This window comes from Gadus macrocephalus, chromosome 8, assembly GCF_031168955.1.
Source record: "Gadus macrocephalus chromosome 8, ASM3116895v1".
Lineage (NCBI taxonomy): Eukaryota > Metazoa > Chordata > Actinopteri > Gadiformes > Gadidae > Gadus > Gadus macrocephalus.
Genome location: NC_082389.1, coordinates 13,514,294 through 13,540,186, shown reverse-complemented (window position 1 = coordinate 13,540,186; position 25,893 = coordinate 13,514,294). Strand labels below are relative to the sequence as shown.

General features: G+C 47.7%; 2 protein-coding genes across 2 annotated transcripts in view; one reads left to right on the top strand and one right to left on the bottom strand.

The window, feature by feature from the left end:
• The window catches only part of lamc2 (laminin, gamma 2), an 18,523-nt gene extending 3,194 nt beyond the window's left edge, over nt 1-15,329 (top strand). The window contains exons 2-22 of the mRNA XM_060059202.1: nt 729-905; nt 1,202-1,319; nt 1,812-1,933; nt 2,093-2,224; nt 2,382-2,571; nt 3,659-3,771; nt 4,069-4,287; nt 4,418-4,594; nt 4,855-5,088; nt 5,751-5,887; nt 6,016-6,172; nt 7,303-7,508; nt 8,048-8,133; nt 8,601-8,738; nt 9,156-9,300; nt 9,877-10,020; nt 10,767-10,881; nt 11,364-11,560; nt 12,195-12,353; nt 12,615-12,714; nt 13,169-15,329. Coding sequence (XP_059915185.1) covers nt 729-905; nt 1,202-1,319; nt 1,812-1,933; nt 2,093-2,224; nt 2,382-2,571; nt 3,659-3,771; nt 4,069-4,287; nt 4,418-4,594; nt 4,855-5,088; nt 5,751-5,887; nt 6,016-6,172; nt 7,303-7,508; nt 8,048-8,133; nt 8,601-8,738; nt 9,156-9,300; nt 9,877-10,020; nt 10,767-10,881; nt 11,364-11,560; nt 12,195-12,353; nt 12,615-12,714; nt 13,169-13,422 — 3,320 coding nt within the window. The 3' untranslated portion in view covers nt 13,423-15,329. The remainder of the gene's footprint in view (nt 1-728; nt 906-1,201; nt 1,320-1,811; nt 1,934-2,092; nt 2,225-2,381; nt 2,572-3,658; nt 3,772-4,068; nt 4,288-4,417; nt 4,595-4,854; nt 5,089-5,750; nt 5,888-6,015; nt 6,173-7,302; nt 7,509-8,047; nt 8,134-8,600; nt 8,739-9,155; nt 9,301-9,876; nt 10,021-10,766; nt 10,882-11,363; nt 11,561-12,194; nt 12,354-12,614; nt 12,715-13,168) is intronic.
• On the bottom strand, nt 15,026-25,893 carry nmnat2 (nicotinamide nucleotide adenylyltransferase 2). The gene is made up of 11 exons (XM_060059203.1): nt 25,662-25,893; nt 23,313-23,401; nt 22,116-22,183; nt 21,876-21,954; nt 21,356-21,482; nt 20,750-20,830; nt 20,257-20,301; nt 19,888-19,964; nt 18,882-18,983; nt 18,152-18,219; nt 15,026-17,004 (listed from the first exon to the last, which is right to left on the bottom strand). The coding sequence occupies exons 1-11, from the start codon at nt 25,744-25,746 to the stop codon at nt 16,902-16,904; spliced, it is 924 nt and encodes a 307-aa protein (XP_059915186.1). The 5' UTR covers nt 25,747-25,893; the 3' UTR covers nt 15,026-16,901.

The window sequence follows — 25,893 nt, the reverse complement described above, 5'->3', positions numbered from 1 at the left end:
CGGCGTTCCCTTTATCCACACATACTTACAAAGCAGTTTCTTGTTTGAGGTGTCCGCCCACAATCAATCATAAATTCCTCTGGGCGAATGGTCAACAAAATAATCTAGAACACCAGGCTAAGGTCAGCATTATTCACCCCGTAGCTTCCTGGTCCTGTGGGGGGTTCCAACTTACGCTCTGACCCCAGACTCCCTGGCACCGTGTCAAGCCCTGGATCAGAATCCAGAGGCGTTTTAAATGTTTTCTACCATTAGATATTTAGGCCTCATAATAATCATGGTTACCATAGAATATAATCATTAATTTCTTCCACAAGGATTTCACCAAAACGGAATTACAAGTGAGGCCAAGGGGTTCTTATTCAAAATTGGAGACACTATATACAGGTATCTTAAAAAAAATCCTGGAGTGCCGCCAAATATATTTTCCACGACTGTGCCAAAACAAAGCCGGTCTACACCAGATTTTTAGGAGACCTTAATATCGATTGACATGTTATACGATACGATACGATATAACTTTATTAATCCCCCGTAGGAGAAATTTGTTTGTTGCAGCAGCAGTGAAAAAAAATAAAATATATATATAAAATAAATTTATAAAATATTATAAAGTGGTTATTGTAATCGGACAGTTACCATGTCGAGTTGGCACTCACAAACGGTAACACGTAGCATTTTGAAGTTCCAAATCACTAAATTATTTAACCTGGTTTCTCCCGCTCCAGCCGGTCAACGATGCGACTGCAACCGGAAGTCGCGCTACTGCGTGCTGGACGCGGAGGGGATGCGCTGCTTGGATTGCCGCGGCAACACCACCGGGCGGCGCTGCGAGCACTGTGAAGTCGGCTTCTTCCGCTGGGTACCCGGGCAGCACTGCAGCCCCTGCCGGTGCAGCCCCTCAGGTGAGACCACACCTGTCGCAGGTGAGACCACGCCTGTCGCAGGTGATCCTACTGAAGCCATGCAGCGCCAGTCATTTTAAACCGCATGGCGGTTACTGTGTAGATACACTCCGCTGGTCGCCACTGAATTGTGTCAGCTAATGTGGCTCGGCACCCACCAGTAGAGGCCTGGGGTTGTACTGGGCCGCTCCCATTGTCCACAATGTCTTCTCCCAGGAAGATAGCTGTGATAGCAACCGAACGACATTATGGATGGTTAGGATAAGGTTCATAACCTTTGACCTCTGGTCCCGCAGGGTCTGTGGCCTCCACGTGTGACAGCAGGGGGCGCTGCAGCTGTAAAGAGGGGGTAACGGGAGACAAATGCGACCGCTGCACCAACGGAGCTCCACTCGGACCCAACGGCTGCACAGGGTAGGATTACACCTCCTCATACCCTGACCCTTCCTTCCTGCTCCTTCTCCATCCTGCTCCTTTCCTCTACTTCTCTTTCCTGCTCCTCTCTCCTGCTCCTCTCCTGATTCTTCTCTCTCTTTCTCTCTGCTGCTCCTTCACTATCCTGCTCCTTCTCTTTCCTGCTCTCACCTGTTCCTCCCCTCCTCTCCTCCCAGCTCCTCATACCCTGCTCCTCTTATATCCGCTCCTCTAATGTCCGCTCGGCTTATGTTTCCTCCTCCTCTCCTCCTCCTCCTCTTCATCTCCTGCTCCACCTCTCCCTCTCTGTCTCTCTCCTGGTCCCCTCCTGCTCATCGTCTCCTCTCCTCCTGCTGCTCTCTACCGGCTCCTTGAATCTCCTGCTTGAGGTTACACTAAACTGCTGGTACGACCGGTATGTCGGCCCTATGTAAGCGGTACTACGGTAGTACTGTAGCAGTACTCAAAGTACTGTGTCGTTTGTGTGAACAGAGCTGTCCTCAGAGACGAGCCTGTGGATCGGTCCACTTCCTGTTTCTGCCATGGCCACGCCTCCAGCTGTGGTGTCGCCCATGGATACGCTGCCCACCCCATCGAGTCCAAATTCACTGATGGTAAAGAATTCCTCTAACTCCACAATAAAAGCCCCCTACTCCACAATAAAAGCCCCCTTACTCCACAATAGAAGTCCAAAGATAATAATGTTGTGATGCTAAGGTTGTGTTGCTAATGTTGTGATGCTCGTTAATATGAACATGCTGGTTGGTCTGCAGGGCCGGAGGGCTGGCAGTTGAGCACGGGTCGCGGGGTGTTGACGTCACAGGTCCAGTTCCGCTGGGTGCCGATCCACGAGGACCTGGAGGTCATCTCTCAGAACAGCCTGCCCACCTACCTCAACGCCCCTGGTAGGACACGCCTCACTCCTCTCCCTCCTCTCTCCTCTCCTCCCCTTCCCTCTCCCCTTTCCTCTCCAATCCTACCCTCCTCTTTTCCTCTCTCCTCTACTTTCCTCCTCTCCTCTCCTCCTCTCCTCACCTGCTCTGTTCTGTGTGCTCCGTCCAGCTCGTTACCTCGGTAACCAGGTGCTGAGCTATGGCCAGAACCTGAGCTTCTCCCTGCGTCTGGACCGCGGCGTGCGCCACCCCTCCACCAACGACGTGGTCCTGGAGGGGGCCGGCCTCCGGGTGGGAGCCGCGCTGGGGGAGCTGAGGTCCATCATCCCCTGCGGACAGAAGATCCCCTTCAGCTTCAGGTGGGCCGAACCTCCTTAGACCCAGGCTGGACCCTAAGAACCCCCTTAGGACCTAGATCCATAGAAGCTCTGGGGAACCTTAGAGCCTTGAGACCGCAATGGAGCCACAACACTTTTTTTAATGTGCAATTTTATTGTTTTATTTTACTCCACTTTTTGGGGCATTGAGTTGAAAAGGTTGGCCCCCCCTCCCCAGTAACCTGATAGCCAGTATTTTCCACCGCAGTTACGTCTAATCTCCCGTCATCGTGAACCCCTCCCCGGTAGCTTGTCCAAACACAACAAGAGGTTTCCTTTGAGAGCACAGCGCCTGTCCCAGCTGTCTGGACAGGGAACAATTTGTCTTGGATCATCGTGTTCGTTACGCACGTGACGTCCGTCTGCAGACAAACACGGGGCCGGCCCCATCTTGTTCAGGGCTGCTGTGATGGCAGTCATGCAACCGAATGAGAATATGCTTTTGTTTTCCATTGGGAGGGACTCATAGGACGCAGCTGTCAAGAGAACCATTTGTCAATATTTAGCCGGCATGCAAAAGCCTCATTCCATTCGTCATAGAGACATAGAAACCCAAAGGAACGTTGGGGAAAGACAGATTGTTGACAAGTTGAGAAATGTCTGTTTTATTTTCCCTCTCCCTTACCGCGTGCATTACTCAACGGGTGAAAGATTTGTTATGGCTTATTTCTATATTTGTGGGAGGTAACAAGAGAAGGAAAATGTCCTCTGAGAGTAGTTTAAAAGACGGATTAACCCTCATTAGCAGCTGACCTCGAGAGACATAACCCTTTCAAGCCAACAGCGTTTCTCAAGTATTTCCCTGCGCAACGTCGCCCCCTAGTGGACATCTGTCATTACTTCACCCAGAGACGCTGCGGGATTGACAGCTGGGATAGGGTTAGGGTTAGTCTTTTGCAATGAGAAACCATGGGGGATCTCCTGTACAAGGACCTTTAGCACCCCCTGGTGTCTCTCGAGGGTCTCCCCTTCCGTCTCTGAAGCACTCAGCGGAACCGGTTTAAAATATCCTACACGCCGACCAGCGACTAAACTCCTGCATGGTGGTCCTTCCCATGTCCCTCTTCAGGCTGGATGAGCGTTCAGGCAGCAAGTGGAGGCCCAAGCTCTCCCAGCTGCAGTTCCAGTCCCTCCTACACAACCTCACGGCGATCAGGATCCGGGCCACGTTCGGAGAGGACGGTCAGTACGGTGGCGCCGGGTCTTCTGGTTTGATGCTACGCCTCTGCGTCCAACACATGGACACGCAGCGCATTAGGACGTTCTATAGCCTCCTATCAGCCTCATATACCTTACAAACACTTTATTTCCATCTTCTTTATTTGTTGACTTAATTGATTTAATTTAAACCTTATTTTATTTATTTTCTTTTATTGTACTAATCATTCCGAACCAGACGAGATAAAAACACAAAAGGAAGCAGAGTCAAAATAATAAAAAAAAGCAACCTACTGACCCGACCAACTGTATTATCCTCAGGGCGCGGTTACCTTGACAACGTCAGCCTGATGTCAGCGCGCGGCGGCGGCGCCGGTGGCCCCGCCCCCTGGGTGCAGAGCTGCGTGTGTGAGCCGGGGTACCAGGGCGCGCACTGCGGCCGCTGCGGGGCCGGGTTCAAACGCACGTCCCCCGCCGACGGGGCCTTCGGCGCCTGCGAACCATGTGACTGTAAGGCGGGAAGCTGTGACCCCGACACAGGTGAGGGCGCGCTCACGACGACACACCCACCTGTAGGACGGGACCAGGTTCAACGCTCAAAAGTAATTCATCATCACTGACCTCGCTGTTGAAATGGTTCCTCCTCCTCCTCCTCCTCCCTGTTGCCTAGGCGACTGCTTCTCTGCCGACGAGACGCAGAGGTCCCAGGCCTGCCCCGGCGGTTACTATAGCGACCCGAACCAGCCGCTGTCCTGCGCGAGGTGCCCGTGTGCCGGGGGCGCGGGGTGCTCCCTGAAGCCCGGCTCGCTGGAGGTCCAGTGTGACAACTGCCCCCCTGGGGTCACTGGTGGGTCGACCCCCGGACGGCCCCTCTGATAGATGGATGGATGGGTAGATAGAAATATAGAACATGTTATTAGGTTGACGTGTAGGCCTGGTCAGTTTCGTGTGTATTGCATGCGTCTGTGTGTGAGGGCCGGAATGGGGAACACTGTACAACTGAATCAACAATAAGGACCAATGCACAGGGTCGACGAGCCTCTTAGTTATCGATAGGGTTGTGTAGAGGGATGCTGACGGCGCTCCCTCCCTCCCCCCCCCACCCAGGCTTCCGCTGCCAGCTGTGCGGGAACGGTCTGTACGGCGACCCCCTGGGGGAGAGGGGGCCGCAGAGGCCCTGCCAGGCCTGCGCCTGCCCCGGGCGCGGGGACTCCCTGGAGGGCACCCACTGCGACCCGTTCAGCGGGGAGTGTCTGAAGTGTGTGGACGAGAGCCGGGACGGGCAGCCCAAGGCCTGCCCCGAGGGCTCCTACCACAGCCGCCTGACGGACGCGTGCGAGGGTGAGGAACCAGAGCCGTGGGGGGGGGGGGGGGGATGATGATGGTGGTGATGATGAAGATCATGGGTTGATGTTGTAATGTTGATGATGATTGGGATAGTGATATCTGTAGTGTTGGTGGTAATGGTGATGGTTGTAATGGTGATGGTGATGATGAAGGTGATGGATGTGGTGGTGGTGGTGGTGGTGGTGATGATGATGATGATGATTGTATTGGTGGTGGGGATAATGATGATGGTTGTAGTAATGGTGGTGCTGATGATAATGGTTGTAGTGGTGGTGGTGATGATGGTTGTAGTAATGGTGTTGCTGATGATGATTGTAGTGGTGATGGTGTTGATGGTTATTGCTGTAGTGGTGGTGATGGTGATTGTGTGGTTGTCATGGTGGTGAGGATGATGATGTTGACGAAGATGGTTATTGTTGTAGTGGTGGTGATGGTGATTGTGTGGTTGTCATGGTGGTGAGGATGATGATGATGACGAAGATGGTTATTGTTGTAGTGGTGGTGATGGTGATTGTGTGGTTGTCATGGTGGTGAGGATGATGATGATGACGAAGATGGTTATTGTTGTAGTGGTGGTGATGGTGATTGTGTGGTTGTAAAGGTGGTGATGATGAAGAAGCGTGTTTCTATTGGCTCACTGTCGCTCTTCCCTGCAGCCTGCAAATGTGACCCGATAGGCTCGTTGTTCAGCCTGTGCAGCGCGGAGGGCCAGTGTACCTGCAGGGAGGGCTACCAGGGACGCAGGTGTCACCGCTCCACCTGTCCGTCATGCTTCCAGCCAATCATCTCCCAGGTATCGCCCACAAACCATTAGGCCCGCCCACGTCTGGGAGTGATAAAGCACTATCTCATCGTGAGTGCTACATCCTGGATCTCCTTCGGCTCTCTGATGTTCTACGTGTCCCTGACTATGCTCTGTAGGTGGAGGGCTACGCCGCTGAACTCCGGGAGCTCGAGAAGCTGTTCTCCAACCTGGGCGGAGGTACCGGCTCCGACAGCACCCACCAGCTGGACACCGCCCTTAAAGCCGCCGGCGTGCTGGTGACAGATCTCACAAATACCGTGGACACACTCAAAGGTCAGGGTTAAACTGGGACGATTGAGTCATTTGGGGGAAGACGGAGGCTAACCTAAAGCTATAAAGGGAACACTGATGCATGTCATTGAGGAGCAGGTAGGGGTTAGTTGGACATCTTGCTCAGGGCAGGGGCGCCTGCAGGTAGAGATTGGGGATAGACCCCCGGACTGTGTTCTGTTCATTCTGCAGGAAAGGTTTACATGAACAGTATGGAATTATGTGTTGCGTTGGCCAGATGTCCTTTGCTGTGAAGATGATGTGAACTGACTCTAGTGGAGTGGGTTCTGGTGTATTGTGGAGGCTCAAGGAGGTGTCAGCAAGGGAAGAGTTTCGAAGCCTGAGCTGAGAATGAGGCCAGTGCTGCAGAGAGAGAGCCCTCCATGCAGGACGTCTTCCTGTTCTGTCAGCCTGGATAGAGGCCACCACAGTAACAACCCGTCCATCGTTGAGTAGAATTTGCTTGACGAATGGTTCTCCCGTTGTGTAATTTCATCTCGGATGTGATTTTGTCGAGATTACCTCGGTGGCTTATTGTAAAGTTGTGGTTGCTGTTTGTCTGCATTAATGTTCTGTTACCCTGCTGGCTGCAAACCAATTTGAACGGTCTGCCTTCATTAAGCACATTACTAACCTGTGGTCCCTCAGAGAACTCTTTCATTTGTGCCTTGCATTCATCCATTCATCCATCCAATTACATCTATTCATACACATAAACATTAATCCATTCATAGACACATTCAGCCATTCATACACACATTCATGTAAGCATTCATACAACACCGACAGCGGTGTCATCAGCCGGCTTGGCGGGAGAGGTTAGGGTAGGTTGTCGCTCAGGGACACCTCTCTGGCTACAAGAGAAACGGAACCGCTTAGAACTGGAGAACGCGAGCTTGATGATGTCATGCTTGATCTCGAGGATGTCTTGCTTGATCTCGATGATGTCATGCTTGATCTCGATGATGTCATGCTTGATCTCGATGATGTCACGCTTGATCTCGATGATGTCATGCTTGATCTCGATGATGTCATGCTTGATCTCGATGATGTCATGCTTGATCTCGATGATGTCATGCTTGATCTCGATGGTGTCATGCCTGATCTGATGAAGTCAACCCCCCCCTCCACAGTGTCGGAGCGGCATCTCCAGTTGCGTGTGACCAGCATTAGCGACCAGCAGCTGGAAGAGAGCCAGGACGTCCAGAGTCTGACGCGCGCCGCCGCCCGGCTCCGCCAGGAGCAGGCGGCCTACGACACGCGCAGCGCGGCCGTGCAGACGCTCATCGACCAGATGACGTTCACGCTGAAAGACGCCAAGGCCAAGATCCAGGCAGCGGTAGGAGCCCGCCCACGACGCTCAGAGACCGAGGCCATGCCTGGTGCCAGTGGTGGCGCTAACGTCGTGATGATACTTTGAGATGCTGACCAGTTGTTCAGCCAATAAGGCCATCTGGTCCTCTCTGATTAAATATGCAGTTGTGAAGAAGCAACTTTGAAATTGAAATGGACCAAGTGGGGGTTATTGCGTAAGAAATGTCTATGTGGCCATGCATAATGTACCGACCATGGATAATGTTGATCAGTTTAGTTGAATCAAATTAATTCAAACAGCAGTGGTGCACTAGCGCCCCCTATTGGATAGGAGACCCTTGTTCTTCTTACAGCGACGGCTTGAGATAAATATAGCTTTGCACGATATTCATCCATGGTGATCTGGTTAGTGGGATCCATGGTTATTGTGTGTGTGTGTGTGTGTGTGTGTGTGTGTGTGTGTGTGTGTGTGTGTGTGTGTGTGTGTGTGTGTGTGTGTGTGTGTGTGTGTGTGTGTGTGTGTGTGTGTGTATATTAATATTCCTCCATGTGTCTCTGTGCCAGGATCTTCCTCAGGGTGACGAGGCCCAGGCCGTGAGCAACAACCTCTTCTCCACCCTGATCACCAAGGCCAAAGAGCTGGCTGAGAGGTGGGTGCAGTACACCATCATGGTGCAATACGAACTCCACCCTGCCCTGGTCCATGCACACACAGCAGAACCACTGAACAAAGCTGGGCAACAGGCCCCTGGTTAACACTGTGGGTCTGTGGACTTGAATGTCAATTTCTGTATGAGCTTTAGAAGCTTACGATGTTATATAACTTGTATTGATGGGTAAAATAGAGATTGTGTTTGTAACGTAGTCTAGAAAAAGTATTGTAGCATCACAGGTTCGACTGTACTCTCTGTGTTGAAAACATAACTCAAACCCAAAAAAGGTCAACCCTAACCTCAGGGGTTGGGTTCTGTCAAAGCCAGCAGTTGACGGTTCTGCAGGGACCTCGGGGGCTGCAGTCCCTTGAGGCTAGCAGTTGACAGAGGTCAACTTCCGATCTTTTGACTGTTTGAATCATGTTCCGGGTGGGGTCAGAGTGTGACGCTGTTTCTCCTCCCAGACACCTGGTGAAGGCGGAGGAGGTGGAGCAGAGTGCCGGGGACGCCCTCGCCGACTCTGGGAATAGCCTGGCTCTCATGAGGGGCCTCATGTCCCGGGAGAACCAGGTCAAGAAGCTGCTGGGAAACCTGAACAACATGTGAGTCCTTCCTCCACCACCTACTCTTCTCTCCTTTCCTCTCCTCTCTTCTTCTCTGCTCTCCTCTCCATTCCCCTTTCTGCTCTCCTCCTTTTTCCTATCTTCTCCCCATTGTCTCCTCTCTCCTCTCCTCTCCCTCTTGTCTCCTCTCCTCTCCTCTCCTCTTTTCTCCTCTCCTCTCCTCTCCTATTTTCTCCTCTCCTCTCCTCTCCTCCTCTTTTCTCCTCTCATCTCCTCTTTTCTCCTCTCCTCTCCTCTCCTCTTTTCTCCTCTCCTCTCCTCTCCTCTCCTCTCCTCTCCTCTTTTCTCCTCTCCTCTCCTCTCCTCTCCTCTCCTCTCCTCTCCTCTCCTCTCCTCTCCTCTCCTCTCCTCTTCTCTCCTCTCCTCTCCTCTCACACTGTGTTTCTCCTTCTCAAGGTATGACAAAACCTCCGGCCAGGTGAAGACCATGGAGAACCAGGCTACTCGCCTGAGCAGCCAGGCTGGGGTTGAGAGCCAACTGGCTGGGGACATGTTGAAGCAGATCACCGGTATGGAGCCGGCCATCGGCGCTCCTATCCAGGTAGCTATGGCAACAAGCCGCCTGTCGGCTCTATGTGATGGTTGACTTAGTAGACGTGATGCTTGGCTGACAACAACAACTGATATTATACAAAGAATCGAGAGATGATATTAATTAAAAACATTGATTTTACCTGATAGCGTAACTTTACCCTGTCAAAATATACACAATATACAATATACACAAATGGGTAACCTCATACCGTAATTGTGTCTTAACCACGTGTCTTAACCACCTCTAAAGTAATTCCCTAGTGACAATAACCCTATGTCCCCATGTCAATAAGGTTCAACGTGAGTATAACACGTAGGCCTAAACGTAGACGCCTGTATCCTACTCAATGTTACCCATAGCTAAAGCCTCATAGCCAAGGATACATTGGGCAGGGAGCTCTTGAGAAATGCATTCATGCATGCTGAAACTGGTTGGCAACTAATAACAACTTGATAAAGACATACTGTTAGAAACAAACCATTACAAATACAATGGTTAGAAACGTTTGAAAGGCACGATAAAAAGCTAAGCTATTTATTCTGTATTTCCAGTGGTGTTTCTGACTGTGTTCTGGTACGACAGGTAGATGATCTGGTGTCGAGGCTGGACACCCTGACGGAGCAGGTCTCGCCCAACATCTTGGCCTCCCGAGCGCTCCTGAAGGATGTGGACCAGGACGAGGATCTGGCGCGGGGCCTCCTGAAACAAGGCCACGATGCTCAGAAGGTACGTTGTCTAGCTAAAAAACATAGGCGTGTTGGAGAGTTAGCCCACCAAACACGTCAACAAGAAAACGACATAGACTTCCTTGTAAATTAAATAGCTACACATGTAAACTGCATAGGCGTTTAAGGGGTTTTAGCCAGCTACACACATGAACTAGATAGGCGTCGTGGCGATTTGTCTAGCTACACACATGAACTAGATAGGCGTCGTGGCGATTTGTCTAGCCACATACATGAACTAGATACACGTCTTGGGGATTTAGCTACGTAGCTACACACATGAACTAGATACACGTCTTGGGGATTTAGCTACGTAGCTACACACATGAACTAGATACACGTCTTGGGGATTTAGCTACGTAGCTACACACATGAACTAGATACACGTCTTGGGGATTTAGCTACGTAGCTACACACATGAACTAGATACACGTCTTGGGGATTTAGCTACGTAGCTACACACATGAACTAGATACACGTCTTGGGGATTTAGCTACGTAGCTACACACATGAACTAGATACACGTCTTGGGGATTTAGCTACGTAGCTACACACATGAACTAGATAGGCGTCTTGGGGATTTAGCTAGCTACACACATGAACTAGATAGGCGTCTTGGGGATCTAGCTAGCTACACACATGAACTAGATAGGCGTCGTGGGGATTTGTAAAGCTACATACATGAACTTGTAGAACTAGAAGAACATGTTTCATATAGAGATTGAATGGGTTCTCATCCCACCCCAGGTGTACGACGGTCTGCTGGTCAGGGCCAACGCTGCCAAGGCCGAAACCGAAGGGGCGCTGAGTGGAATCAAGAGCAACTTGAAAGGAGTGGAAGACACCCTGGCTTCACTGAGAGGTACCACAGCGCCAGCCAGACTTCCTTGTCAGCCTCCACCTTACTCTGACCCTGGTATTAGAATGGATGGATGAGTGAATGGATGAAAGGATTGAGGCATGAGTGAAGTGATGGATGGATTGAGGATAAGTAAATGGATGGATAGATGAGTGAATGGATGAATGGGTGAAAGTATGTATGTATGTATGTATGGAGCAATGGATGGTGGATGGACAGATTGCTGACTGGATGGGTGGGTAATTGCACATTCCTGTCCAGATCCCCCGTAGAGAGAGCAGCCTGTCTCTTCTCTTCTGGGCTCTCTATTGTCCCCCTAGACAGTGGCACTAGTGTCCAGGCCCCAGTTTTGGCCCGCTAGCCCGCCAGTAGTGACAGCGCCGGGCGAAAACAAAACACCAGAGAAATCGGGGCCCTCTGGCCCTCCTGAAAAACTGCCAACAACAACGTGTCTTCCTCTTCCTCCTCCTCCTCCTCTTCTGCAGGGTTTGACCAGAGCATCGACGAAGGCAAGAAGCTGGCCGACGCAGCCATTGCCAGACTCCCGGCCATCAACGGCACCATTCAGCAGGCGGTCTTGAACAACGGCCAGACCCTGAACCTCCTGGAGGACTTCTCCCAGGACTACACCAACACCCTGGCCACCATCGCAGAGCTGGAGACAGAGGTGGCCGGCCTGGAGGTAACAGAGCTCTGGTTTGACCTCAACGTCACCAACACGCCACACTGTAGGCCTCGTAACAGGCTAATCAGATGGTCCAGTTATCTTTACTATTTGTCACCTTTTATTAACCTGATGGATCAGTCGGTCAAAACAATGAGGTCAGGGTTGATGATCATTTATGGGTTTGTTGTGTAGGCGTTTCTTCTCAATGTGTCTTCCCTTGAATTTTGGGGAGGTTTTCTTCTTGCCCCGTATAGGGATTAGGGTTTATGGTTTGGGGTTTTGAGGGGTCTCGGTAATGTGGAGCCTGGAGGCTATATGAATAGAGTTGATTTGAGCAACGCTGTAACCCTTCAAGAGTGGGTACGAATCCTGGGGGAATGAGGGAAAAAGGGGAAAATATTGAAAATGTGTGTTCAAGTTTAAATAAATACTGTAAGAGTAATAAGAAATCAAGACAAAAAAATATAAAAGCATGAAATCAAGAAATAAATAATAATAATAATAATAAATGAAATTTATATAGCGCTTAATATGGTACTCTAAGACGCTTAAATATGCATGTACACAAAATATCCATGCAATATAGCTCAAAATGACCTTGGGGTACCTCTGTTCCTGACCCCGTGGTGGTTCTGTGTTGGTTCTCTAGAGCGGCGTGGGTTCCCTGGAGCCTAGCAGCGGCCTGGTGACAGATGCCACCAAACTGAGGCAGGATCTGGAAGGTATGGCGCAGCGGGCCGGAGCCATGCAGGGAAAGGTGAAGGGGGAGCTGGCCAGCTCGCAGACGCTGCAGATGGACGCCGAGCAGGTGGGTGTGGGCTGGGGATGGGTGGAGGAACGCTGACCGAGGTCAGACCTAGGACACCGGTACCTCCATGAGATGGAGGTACTGGTGTATATTCGAGATTCATTAGGGTGTAATACGACCACATTTGGGGCTGCTTAGCTGTACACCTGCCTTGGCTCTCTGTTCAGATTCATGTCCATAACAACCGTGTATTGAGACGTTGACCCATTATGTGTCACCTGATGTCCCGTGATGTAATCTGATGTCATGTGTTGTCTCCAGGCTGTCTCGGATGCTGAGGCTGCCCATGACAACGCCATGGATACGAGGGATGCCGTGGCAACAACTTTGCAGAAGGTCAGCGACTTGCTCAACATGATCGGTGAGTCCTGCAGATCTGATGTCCTATCAGTGTGCTTCTTCCTCACATCTGTTAGACCCACACTGTAGTGTTTACTGACGAGTTGTGAACAGATGTGTTGTTCACTGACAGTTGTTAACTGACAGTTGTTTACTGACTTGTTGTTTACTGATGTGTTGTTTACTGATAGTTGTTTACTGACAGTTGTTTACTGAAGTGTTGTCAACTGACGAGTTGTGAACAGATGTGTTGTTTACTGACAGTTGTTTACTGACTTGTTGTTTACTGATGTGTTGTTTACTGATAGTTGTTTACTGACAGTTGTTTACGGAAGTGTTGTCAACTGACGTGTTGTTAACAGATGTGTTGTTTACGGACGTGTTGTTTACTGACAGTTGTTTACTGACAATTGTTTACTGACGTGTTGACAACTGACGTGTTTTCAACTGACGTGTTGTCCATCATCGTCTGACAGGCCAGTCCGGCAGCCTTGATGAAGAGCGCATAGCTGAGCTGGAACGCTCCCTGGCCGACGCCCAGAAGAGAGTGGACAAGGACCTCAAGCCCCGCCTCCACAACATGGAGGACCTGGAGGCGGCGCAGCGGCGCCTCCTGGGGGGTCTGAACGTGGACATCGACAAAATCCTGTACGACATCAACAACCTGGAGGTCATCCTCAAATCTGTGCCCTCAGGCTGCTATAACACCCCCCCCATCGAGCTGGCCTAAGCCCCTCCCCCTGATCCCTCCCTATCCCTGTGCCCCTACATTCAACTGAGGTTGAACCCCCAATTGAGGCCACACCCCCTTCTCCCTCTAAAGTGGCCTTAAGAACCCATCTCCCCAAGCTCACCCCGCAGCCTTCAGCCCCGGCCCCTGTCCTCCCCCCAACCTAGAGGTTCGAAGCCACACCCCCTCCACATGTTTTCATGAACTGCACTGAGGAGCGAAATGATGAATGAAAGTTAGGCTAGCGTTTGAAAACTAGCATAGCGTTTGAAAGCTAGCCTAGCGTAGGACAGCTAGTGTAGTGTTTGTCGGATCAGATCGGTACGATCGCTGAACTTGGAAGATGGGTTTAAGTGTTAGAAATAGCGTGTTTTATAGTGTATATATCTATATCTATATAGATATATATATCTATATAGTAGGGGTGTGCCAAATAATCGTCATGACGATGCATCGCGATTCTAATTTTCACGATTCTAATTTTCACGATCTACTGCATCGATTGTTGACGCCAAGAATCGATTATTAATTTATTAATTTTAATATATATATATATTTTTTTTTTTATATAGTTTTATAAAGCCTATTCACTTTTTGTGGCATCAGTTTGTCCTCTTATGTTTATGAAATGATATTGTTGTTATAATGGCAGCTACTTCCAAAAGGGGAAATGTTTGAATGTTTTAATTTCATTGGTTTAAAGGACCACTGAGGCCATGTAAACGGCACTGATTATCCTTATTTTGTTATTTTAAGTTTTATAGTTCCTTAGCACTTCTTGTCAGTGTATCCAGTAATAGTCGTTTCAATAAATACAGCTATGTATGAATTGAGTTGCTTTGAGTTATCAATTGAACACACTATCCAGATCATACACAGCCAGTCAGCCACTGGTAATGGCTTAATTTTTTTTTAACAGTGTTCAGTGAAAATTCGCAATGCATCGCAATGCATCGCAATAATTCAAGTATCGCGATGCATCGTGATAGAATCGCATCGTGGCATGTGAATCGTGATACGAATCGAATCGTGACTTCTTTGGCAATACCCACCCCTACTATATAGTGTATCTGAGACTGTGATTACTAGTCGATGACGAGGCTGGTGGTATTTATACATGTACATAAGATCAATATTGTTAAACTTTGTTTGTTTGTTTTCTTGGCGTCAGTATTAAGTCAAGAAGACAAGATCATGTGACTATTTAATTTTTTTTATACATGTGGCGCCCACCCTTTGCCCCATAATACACTCAGTTTTCACCATTAATATTAACAACACTCTCTTGTCTTTTCTTGTTTCTTTTTGTTCATTCTAATTTATAATCTAAAAATTGTAAACATTTAGTTATGTTTATTTCGATCATAAAACTACAATAGTCTGAATATTGGGAGCTAGTCATTACAACCACAGTCTTCTACTGCTGGACACTGGGAGCCGACCAGTACAACCACAGTCTTCTACTGCTGGACACTGGGAGCCGACCAGTACAACCACAGTCTTCTACTGCTAGGTACTGGGAGCTGCCGAGTACAACCACAGACTTCTACTGGTGTATCACCTATCTGGTGAGTGTGGTGCGTTTATATAGAAATTCTGTAAATCAGGGTTTTAAATAGTTTTATTATGGGATGTTTCGTTGTTAAGATTTAACATGGATTTCCTTACAGTGTTTAGGGCATCAGACTATACAATCTCTACCTGTGAGTCTACATAACTCTTATTCACACACACACACACACACGCATACCTCTCTAAAACTAACAACCCCATTGACATACACACATTCGCACACACAAACTCACACAACAAACATTCCGACGTATACACACATAAAAAGGATGTGCCATTCATTTTGAAGAATCCCCCCATTACGACTTTTCAGAAATTGGTCGCACTGAAACTAATGTGGAGAAAAAAAATTGAGGCTCCATCTCGTCTACATTCAGAAAGCAACGAGCCGTTACAGGCCCCATTTTGTCTGAACGTTGTGTTGTTCAAGCCTCACATGGCTTCAATCACATTGCCAGAAATCTCTAATCAACGTAGAAACATTTCTGCTATTTGAGAGCCCCCTGACTTTCAACAAAACCATAATAAACTTTATGTTCCACAGAGATTAAAAAAGAAAGAAAATAATGTTTACATCCATTTATAAAGTTAAAACAAAAAGAGTAGGATGAGGTTCCCACTATATTATATGTATATATATATATTTATATATACATATATATAATATATATATATATAGTTTTTGAAATATATTTAAACACTTGCACAACAGATAATATTCTACGGAGTAAGTAAACATTCATGCCAAAAATCAAACCATCTAGTAGGCATGCAGTCTAGGAGGAGTGCTAAAGAGGTCAGAGGTCAATTTAACAGAAAACATCGACATCCTCAAACAAAATCAAACAATACCCCTGTTCTCCGGGTGACCTCGCTGTCCAGGCATAGGTCATATGGTACGTCACATGACACAGAAAGGAAGGAAAGACATTGGCTGCAACTATCATTTTTTTTTCTGTGTTTATCCCATAATGCATTAGAGATGGCATGGCATTAGCTTACGGATGGGTATGGCTAGCTACAAAGTTAGATATGGTTAAGTATTGGTGTGGGGTGGCAGAAGGTTTTGGTTACGGTTGGGGTGAGGATGTATCTGGGTGAGAGCAACAGGAATAATAACCAGAAAAGCATTTACTTAAAGATAGTGGCAACCACATGTGAAGAGCTACAGCAGTTAAATAGCATTAGCTTCCCTAACATCGATGTGCCAGGGCTGCAATCAAGCACAATCTCGTGTGCCGACAGTCAGACATTGGTGAAGGCAAAGCAACTATTTAACCTTCTATAAACTACTGACTGTATTCAATGGTTGTTAGCGTTAAACACTAGCTAAACTAGTATGCCAGTATACAGTATTGAGGACCAAAGTCAGCCATTATTGACGGTTAATCTTGGCCTTTTTGATTATACCAATGAGACGGAAGGTACCAGGCTGAAGCCCCTGTGGTCCTGGTGTCGTTGTGGTGTACATTCTTGAGGGAGTAGTAGTTCTAATGGGTGTAATTCTGATGTAAATGCTCGTGTTAGGACGTAGTTCTGGTGCAACTGTTCCTGGTGGCGTGTAGTTCTAGTGTGACTGCTTGGAGTAGCTGTAGTTCTGACAAGTATAGTTCTGTAAGTATTGGTTGCAGTTTTGCTGTAGCGTTTGAAGTTCCAGTTAAATGCTTCTCAGTTGCCTTTGGGGTTGGTGGTGCAGCACGACAAACATGGGAGGATGTTTGACACAAACCTAACGGCCGGGCTGCTGGAAGGGGTGGTGCTGGAAGGGGCGGGGTTAGGAGATGACGTTGAGAGTGGGTGGGGTTTGGTGTGCAGGGTCAAGCAGTATGTGGGTGGGGTTAGTAAGGGGTGGCAGTTGGGAGAGAAGAGGGGGTTTAGGATAACGTGGGCGGAGTGAGGCGGTGTGCCTATCCTGAGGCGGTGATGTAGAGCTGGGTCTGCAGGATGTAGTCGATGACGGGCTGGTTCAGGTAGTCCACCACATGGCCATCTCCGTGCTGCAGGGCCAGCCTACCACGAGACACGACAGCACATCATAACGTCAACGATAACACAACAAACCGCCTTAGAATCACAATAACGACAACGCAACAAACCGCCTTAGAATCACAATAACGATAACACAACAAACCGCCTTAGAATCACAATAACGACAACGCAACAAACCGCCTTAGAATCACAATAATGACAACACAACAAACCGCCCTAGAATCACAATAATGATAACGCAACAAATCAGCTTGGCACTACAATGACAATTCACTTTACCTTCTTGACTATGCACATGTTTTTATTTTAGCAAAGGTTAAGTTGACTTGAATTAAAAAGCCACGTTTCGCAAACTTTTCTGACTTATTTACCACCCCAAAACTATGTGTAACAAAGTCGCACCGTGTAACATCGAGAACCTCCCAGTTAATTTCAGAATTCTAAAAACTCAATAACTGTCGTTTCCACTCTGACCGGCTCTAAATGTTTGACGATAACTAGCGTAGCCCGGCTGGCATGGTGCTGTGAGTGGGAGGGGTTTGGGTGTCGGTAGTACGATTCTTGGAAACAAAGAGAGAGGTATGGGCCGAATATAAAAATAAAATATAAAAAATATTAAAATATATCCGTTAGTTGTCATTATTGAAATCCCTATTGATCAGGGTATTTTAAGACACAAGCTAGTTTGAATGGTACATATTGCGACTTTAACATCGTCATAGAGAAACAAAATGAATTTCTTACAAGTACCCCCTAGAACCAGCACAGGCCAGCCCTAACATTTGGGCAACCAATGTTAGGGCCGGAGGATCAATGATTTAGATGACTCTTTTATCCAAAGGGACGTCCAGTTAACTCAGAGACAGGTCAATCATGTTTAGGTAGAGGTTAGGGCATCTTAATTTCGGAATGCCTCTAGGTTATGCTGCAGAAATCCTTCTCATCACTTTTAGAGTGTACTTTCATGCAGTCAGCATTTAGTGCAGACCAACTGTGAAACAGCTTTGCCATTCGTTAAATTAGATCGATAACAGCCAGGGTACCATAGCCAGTAATTGATGACACAATGCTTACAACGGTCGGTAAAATGGATAGGGGTTACGGTACAGGGGATTTGTATACCAGCAGTTCTACTGATTGAGTCCAGGAGGTCAAAGGTGAAACTCACCGGCTCTTGGTGGAGCTGACAATGGACATGGGGTGGTTCACGTCATCCTTCACCATGAGGATGTTTTCCTGAGTGAGAAAGAAGAGGTAAACTACAGTTTGAGGACCAGAGGGAAGCCAGGACCACTTGTGTCTATTTAAATACTGCAGTCAGCTGGAAACTCTTTCCTTCACCGCTCAGCTCGTAATCCAAGTTGATGCCATTATTCTCTAATTGGTTTTCGACACCAGTGTCGGCGGGATTAAAGGGCGGGATTAGTGTTTCACAGGGATTATGGGAAAAGAAGTCCTTGACAAATAATTGGATTAATCTGATTAGGATAAACAGAGGGTCTGACCAGTGCTGCCCTTCTAGTCTATTGTGCTCCCACTCTCTGGTTCTCTCTCTCTCCTTTCTATGTGTGTTTCTCTCTCTCTCTCTCTCTCTCTCTCTCTCTCTCTCTCTCTCTCTCCCTCTCTCTGTTAATCTCTGTTTCTCTCCTCTCTATGTCTCTCCCTCTTCTCTGTGTCTCTCTCTCTCTTTCAATCTCTTTTTTACTTTGTCTCATTGTTTTGGTCTTCATATTTTATATTCACTCTTTCTCTCAAATTTGTGCTTGAAGCATGGATTAGGGTTGGACTTGGGGTCAGGGGTTGGTCAGAGGTAAGAAGTCAGGGGCGAGCGGTTAGGGTTTGAGTAGGGTTCAGGGCTAGGGTTGGCTCGGAGTTAGGGGGTCAGGGTGAACTCTGACCGTGTGCTTGCGGAGCACAGAAGAGTGGTTCATGATTCGCTCCGTGTCGGCTCCATCACGAGGGACCACCACGATGCCAAAGTCCCCGACGATCACCTCCATCTGGGGGGAAACACAGACAACAAGGCCCCTTACTGCTCCGGCCCCCGACTCCTGCTCCACGCTGCAGGTGAGGCATGCTAACTGACCGGGATTGTTACACATGAGACAACATTTTCCTTGTGTTGTATCATGGTCGATGGTTTTTGGAATTTGAATAACCTCTTCATCCCGAAATGGCCCGTATCTGGGTTAAGCCCCACCCTCCAAACGCGTATAGTATAGTATAGTATAGTATAGTATAGTATAGTATAGTATAGTATAGTATAGTATAGTATATCATGATTCAATTTCCATATAACTAGATTGGATCAGAAAATATTAAACTAACTGGAGCAGAAACATTCCACTTGTGATAATTAAATCCAGATGTTTATTGTGTAACATTGTCAATTAAAAACCACACTGAGATCTTTGAGTGGTTGCCCGGATTGGATTTGAAACATGTACTGATAAATGTGTAGGTGATCAAACGAATGGCCTCTATACACTATGCAACCATGTTAAAGAAAATGAAAAACACTGAATTGACCAGGAGTAAAACACCAACAGAATGTTAACCTAGTTCTCATTAGCAGCCTATTGTATACCATGTTAAAGTTCCTATATTGGACCACCAGGTGTAATTTGAAACAGCCATTATAATTAGTGACATCACAAGTAGCAGGGTCCACACACGGTAGATGTTTGATAATCTGGAAAGATCAGCCTCCCAGTTGGTTCTGTCCACTGAGTAGGCTGGCAGGCGGCCCTAGGTAGTGGCCATTCAACCCCAGTAACATGTTGTTCGTTTCAGCCCTTTGTGTAAGACGGAGGACACTAAAGGGGTGGAGTCAGGTGGGTTGGAGGGGTTAGACAGGCGGGGTGGGTGGGGTTAGAGGGGTGGGCGGAGTTACAGGGTGCTTACATCACTGTCCTTCCACAGACCAGGGATGCAGAAGGACTCCAGAAGATCACTTCCACAGAGGAGCAGGATGCGTAACTCTACACACGCGTGCGCACACACACACACACACACACACACACACACACACACACACACACACACACACACACACACACAGGCAGGAGAAGTTTACTGGATGTACTGTACATACAGGCAAGGGAGACATCTTGCTGAGTCCACGAACACAAACACAATGGTCTAGTGGCTAACAGGGAACGCTAGCACCACTGGACCCAGCACAAGCTACCCACAGGAACTCATGGATGGATTGCATCAATGAGTCTCGTTGAACTGGAGGCAGGGGAAGAGGAAGTTGTAGGAAACACTCACCAATTTCTTCATACCTCATGGCGGGTCCCAGGTTGGCGTTCTCATCTGAAAGGGGGAGGGAAGGGAAATGTAATAAAACGGTAACCAAGTGTGGACTATGTCCGTGCTCCGGTGAAACCTGTTTTGTATTTTGAGGAAAGTGTAAATGCTGAGGTTGTGTTCTGATTCCTAGAGCTATTGTGCACGTCTCCTTAACTGGGTCACGCAGCACTTGGAGTGGTTTGTCCCTACTCCAGGTCAGAGAGTCAGACTGTGTGTGTATATGTGTGCTTGTATGTATGCTTGTATGTATGTGTATGTGTGTGTGTGTGTGTGTGTGGGGGGGGGGTATATGTGTTTCTGTTGGTGGGAACGGTTGGTGTGTGTGTGTGTGTGTGTGTGTGTGTGTGTGTGTGTGTGTGTGTGTGTGTGTGTGTGTGTGTGTGTGTGTGTGTGTGTGTGTGTGTGTGTGTGTGTGTGTGTGTGTGTGTGTGTGTGTGTGTGTGTGTCTCACCTATGAAGGTGAAGCGGTCCATGCTGGGTCGGGCGCAGCACATCTTCCCCAGGCTCTCGCTCACCTTCCCCAGCAGCTTGACTAGACAGGAAGCACACCCACACACACATGTGCTTTGCTTCAAAGTAAAGGTCTCGCGCAAATGACCTTGTCGCTGAAGCTTTTCCACCGTCTATTCAGATGAATCATTGTATTCGTAACTTCCTCCGAGACATCTTCATCGTACAATTTGTGTTCTTGTTTGAATCCAAGAAGAAAAATCGAAACCAAAATCTTAAAAATAAAATTATTTGTTTGGGCTGTTTCTGCCCGTTCGGACCTTCTTGCTGTACTACCAGAGCCTGGAAGGAGGGACTTGGGAACTGATTCCTGAGTCTGATGGGGGAGTATGATAAGGTTGTGTTGTCTCACATGGGGCCGGTGAAGCCCTGAATACATGACAGGAAATGACCTCATGCTCCTGTCTATCTAAAAGCCTCTGCCTTTACATCAGCGATAGGTCCCTCTCTCTCGTCCTTTCAAATTTAGAGTTTCAGGTAATAGGGGCTTATGGGTAACTGAGTCTTGATTCTAGTACAGGTTTTGCACTTCACAGAGCACACTCACCTGCGGTGGGTTTGTTGGCCAAGTTGTTGTGGTTCTGGTAGACCGGTGGGGCCTGGTTCTGCGGCTGACCAATCACAGGAGTGGAGGAGGGTGTGTTTACGTTGGACAGGATGCACCCAGTGACTCGCTGGAGAGAGAGAAAGAGAGAGAGGTTCACCCTAGACCCGCTACGACCAGTACAGTACTTATACTGTACCCTAGACCCGCTACGACCAGTACAGTACTTATACTGTACCCTAGACCCGGTAGGACCAGTACAGTATGGATTCTGTACCCTGGAGTAGACCCAGTAGGACCAGTACAGGAAAAGATACTGTACCCTGGAGTAGACCCAGTAGGACCAGTACAGGTACTGATAGTGTACCCTTGATCCTGCAGGACCAGTACAGTACTGATACTGTACCCTAGACCGAGTAGGCCCATTCCAGTGACAGTTGGCATGCTAATTTCATATATTTGTGCACTTTAATTAGAGCATATTGAGCATATATTTCCATTAGCATGTAGCTTGGTGTCTTACCTTCATGAGGTCGCGGTGGTGTTCCAGGACACTGCAGGTGGTCTGCCAGGTCTGCTGGTAGCACTCCCAGGGGTCCACTCTACACACACGTTATGACTTGCCATGTCACATTTATGCATCCATTACACCATTCAAACACGGTGTAATATGTTACTGTAATCTGAATGTTATGTAATAGGTAACTGTAATCTGAATGTAATCCAAAAGGTAACTGAAATATTGATGTCATCTGATAGGTACCTGATCCAATCAGAAGACTGCACAGCAAGCTGGCACATGGTCAGCCGATGTTTACTGGGCACCAGGCCCTGCAGGAGACACAGGAAGTCATCACACCAGGAAGTCCTCAAACACAGGAAGTCATCAAACACAGGAGGTCATCAAACCAAGAGCTCATCATACCAGGAAGTAATTTTACCAGAAGGTCATCATAAAGCCTACCCAGTACAACCCCAGTCTTTCCCCGGTGGACACCGGCAGCTACCCGGTACAACTACAGTCTTCTCCTGGCGGACCATTGGAGCTGCCCAGTACAACTACAGTCTTCTAATGGTTTACATTGGGAGCTGCCCAGTATAACCACAGTTATTCTCCTGGTGGACATTGGGAGTTTACCAGTGCAACCACAGACTGGTAGACATTATTTCAAGATGTTATTGACAGGTCTATCTTCTTTGATTGATTAATACTTAGGGAGCGGGATTGATTAACTGGATTTTTCGATTTGGTTCACTTTAATGAACCGTTTATTTTTCGTTGACTACCAATAATTTCTCTACTGCCCTTCCTAACCCCCTAGCAATTAGCTTCTCTGTTAGTGTCTATGCTCTGTATCTCACAGTTCATACCCGTTAGATTCTCTGCTAGCGTCTATGCTCTGTATCTCACAGTTATTATCATTTAGCTTCCCTTCCAGCAACTATGCAATCTTTATCCCACAGCAGCAGCGGAGCAAAACTAGGACAAGGTCTGCATTAATTTGAGAAGATGGAGTGCGGAAAACAAGCTGTAAAAAAAACGGTTTATAGGACAACTGTCTGTGTGTCTCTCTGTCTGCCTATCCATCTGTTGGTTCATTAGAAACCCTGTTTTATATGAAAGATGAGATCCGAAGTTGGTTGTAAATGGATCCAGCTCCGTTTGACTCATCGCTGTTGGTTTAATCGTGTAACCATTCATTATTCATGATGTCTACGTGGAACCTTCACTAAAGTGCATAAGATGTGCGTTCCCTCATATTGGGTTTGTTTACATGTGTATGCAACTATGTACTGACAAGGTTAGGCGTGTGTGTGATTGTGTACCTACAGGATTATATGTTTGCGCGAATTGTATATTGAAAGGGTTAGAGATGTGTATTGCATACGGACAGGGTTAGATGCCTGTGTGTATTGTGTTTACTTACAGGATTGGATGTCTGTGTGTTTTTGTACTTACAGGTTTGCCGTAAGAGTCATGCACAGGCGAGATGATCCCTCCAATCACGATGAAGCGGCCCGTTTTGTGAAGGTATTCTCTGGCTTTCTCTACAAACAATCACACACACACACACACACACACACACACACACACACACACACACACACACACACACACACATAGACACACACACGACCCCATGCACAATCACACAATCCCACACACAACCAAACACAACCCAACACCCAGGAGACAACAGAGTGTTAGCACATGACAACAATGACTTTGCATCGCATGGCAATGAATTCCAGACCTTAAATCCTGCTCTCCCACCACTGGATTGTCTTGGATTCAAAGCACTGTTTTATTGCAGCCTGCAACACTGCTAACCTACAACACCAGCCTACAACACCAACCTACAACACCAGACGGAACTACAACCCCAGTCTACAGCACCACTAGAACACAAGCCTAAAGCAACAGCCCAAAACAGCAGCCTACAATCCCAGCCTAAAGCAGCCTACACCCCTTGTCTCATAGCATCCTGCCACAGCCGTTTAGAACAGCATTGAGTAGCAGACTTGGCTGCTGCGATGTCTTGGGCCGGATTCTTCTGGCGTCCAAAGAACTTTTTTAACCCGGGGAACCATTGAGCTGCCGGTTACCATGGAGACATGCCAGGGAACCATGGCCAGGCCTGAGAAAGCCATCGTTAATTTGATTAATTTGACCGACGGGCCTCGCAACGGAAAAAGCTAATCTGCATGAGTCTCCGTAGGGTTGGGTCGCGTCCATGTTTGAAATCTCACTTCATTAAACACAGCTTCCTTAAGCTATAAAGCCGCCCTTAGCTACATTTAATATTGCATTACATCCTTCTGGGTTTCTGGCTGTAATATGTAACTGTGTATGTAACCATAAATGTAACTGTAAGTACAGTAAATAACCATGTTAATAACCATGTTACTAACCATGTAATGCAACTCACTTTGTAACTGATATGTACATGTAACTCAGGCTGCCTCCTGGCCGGAGTTACAGGGCTTTTGCTTTCTTCATAGAGACACAAAGAGGGAACGGTAGTGAAAGATATGGAGTGAGACAGATCGAAAGAAGGGAGGAACGAGAGGGATGAATAGAAGGAGAGAGAAAGAGAGATAGAAATAGGAACAGGGTGAGAGGAAGAGGTATACAAATCACAGAGAGAGAGAGAGAGAGAGAGAGAGAGAGAGAGAGAGAGAGAGAGAGAGAGAGAGAGAGAGAGAGAGAGAGAGAGAGAGAGAGAGAGAGAGAAATATATACATATATAAACAGTGTGAGAGAGAGAGGGACAGACAGGCAGAGGGAATGACAGACAGAGAGAGAAAAAAGGTCTAGTAACAGAGAGTGAGAGAGACAGAGGTATACAGATAGAGACGGTGAGGGAGAGAGATAGAGGTAAACCGATAGAAACAGAGAGGGAGAGAGAAAGTAGGTCAGAAGGCATAGATGTGCTTTTTTCTCCCTGCCTCATTAAGGCGCTGTATAGAATTCAACATAGGCCTATATGAAACTTGGCCTAATAGATCCGTTGAGTTTAATGGTCATGAGCAATTTGCAAACACACACGCACACACACGCGCACACACGCACACGCACGCACAAGCGCGTACAGCGGTTAACGTACTGTCTCAACTTGTTCCGATAGACCTATGGCAGGCACGCATCGGCTCCTGCTTTTATTTTGGTAGCTCACTATCTCCCAGCGACCAGCCAACCAGGGCACCTCTCGTCCATTCATAGGTGACTTGAATTGATTAAACAGGTCTCTCAGCATGTGGCCTCGGATTACTCTCAAACTGAACAAATAACTGCGTAACCCGCTATCCCTCCGCCAAAAGACACTTTAAAGGGTTGTGATCAATGTGGGCCTAATCATTATTTATTCATTTGTGTTCTCTGGGGGATTTTGACATAGAAACTGCTCCACGCCGACGCCATAAACACAAAGTTTCGTTAATTCGTAGGGCTATAAAAATATAACTGTTACAGTTCACCCGTCTTCCGATCCGACAGAGTAGGTCCTAGAAAGGCTTGACGTGACATAACGATGTGAAGCCCACGTGAAACGTCAACAGAGATATGCCTCATAGCCTGCCAACCCTGACACTCCCCGACGCCGTCACTCCGGACATCGCCCCTTTCAGCACCTCCCGGGTGGAAAGCAACCCATGACGTATGTCAAAGCACAACACAAATAACCGTGTTGCTCTAACACGTAAAGCTTTGAATTATTTTAGTTCAGGATCATAAGGGTCCTCAGGACTGCCGTCTAAAAAGAACCACATCGCTTCCATCATCATTCCATCTCCAACAGCCTCGTCTTACCAAACATATGGATGTGTCCTTTGGTGATGGGGTTGAAACTGCCACACGACAGCAGAATAACGTGGGTTTTGGCGTTTTCTGTCATCCTGACGGGTGTAGTGCGCGGTGTATGTCCACGGATAGCGCCTCGCAGTCCTTTTGTTGTTGCTGTTGAAGCCCGTACGACGCAGCGCGAGAGAGGCGAGGTTGATTCGGCTGCGGCACTTACACCAGCCCTTCGCGCGTCATCCCG

Excerpts from the sequence above, each read along its gene's own strand:
- nmnat2 (XM_060059203.1), bottom strand. The coding sequence starts at position 25,746 with ATGACAGAAAACGCCAAAACCCACGTTATTCTGCTGTCGTGTGGCAGT. Across the intron at positions 23,402-25,661 it reads AGGACACATCCATATGTTTG|AGAAAGCCAGAGAATACCTT; the intron begins GTAAGACGAGGC and ends GATTGTTTGTAG. Across the intron at positions 22,184-23,312 it reads ATGACTCTTACGGCAAACCT|GGCCTGGTGCCCAGTAAACA; the intron begins GTAAGTACAAAA and ends TGTCTCCTGCAG.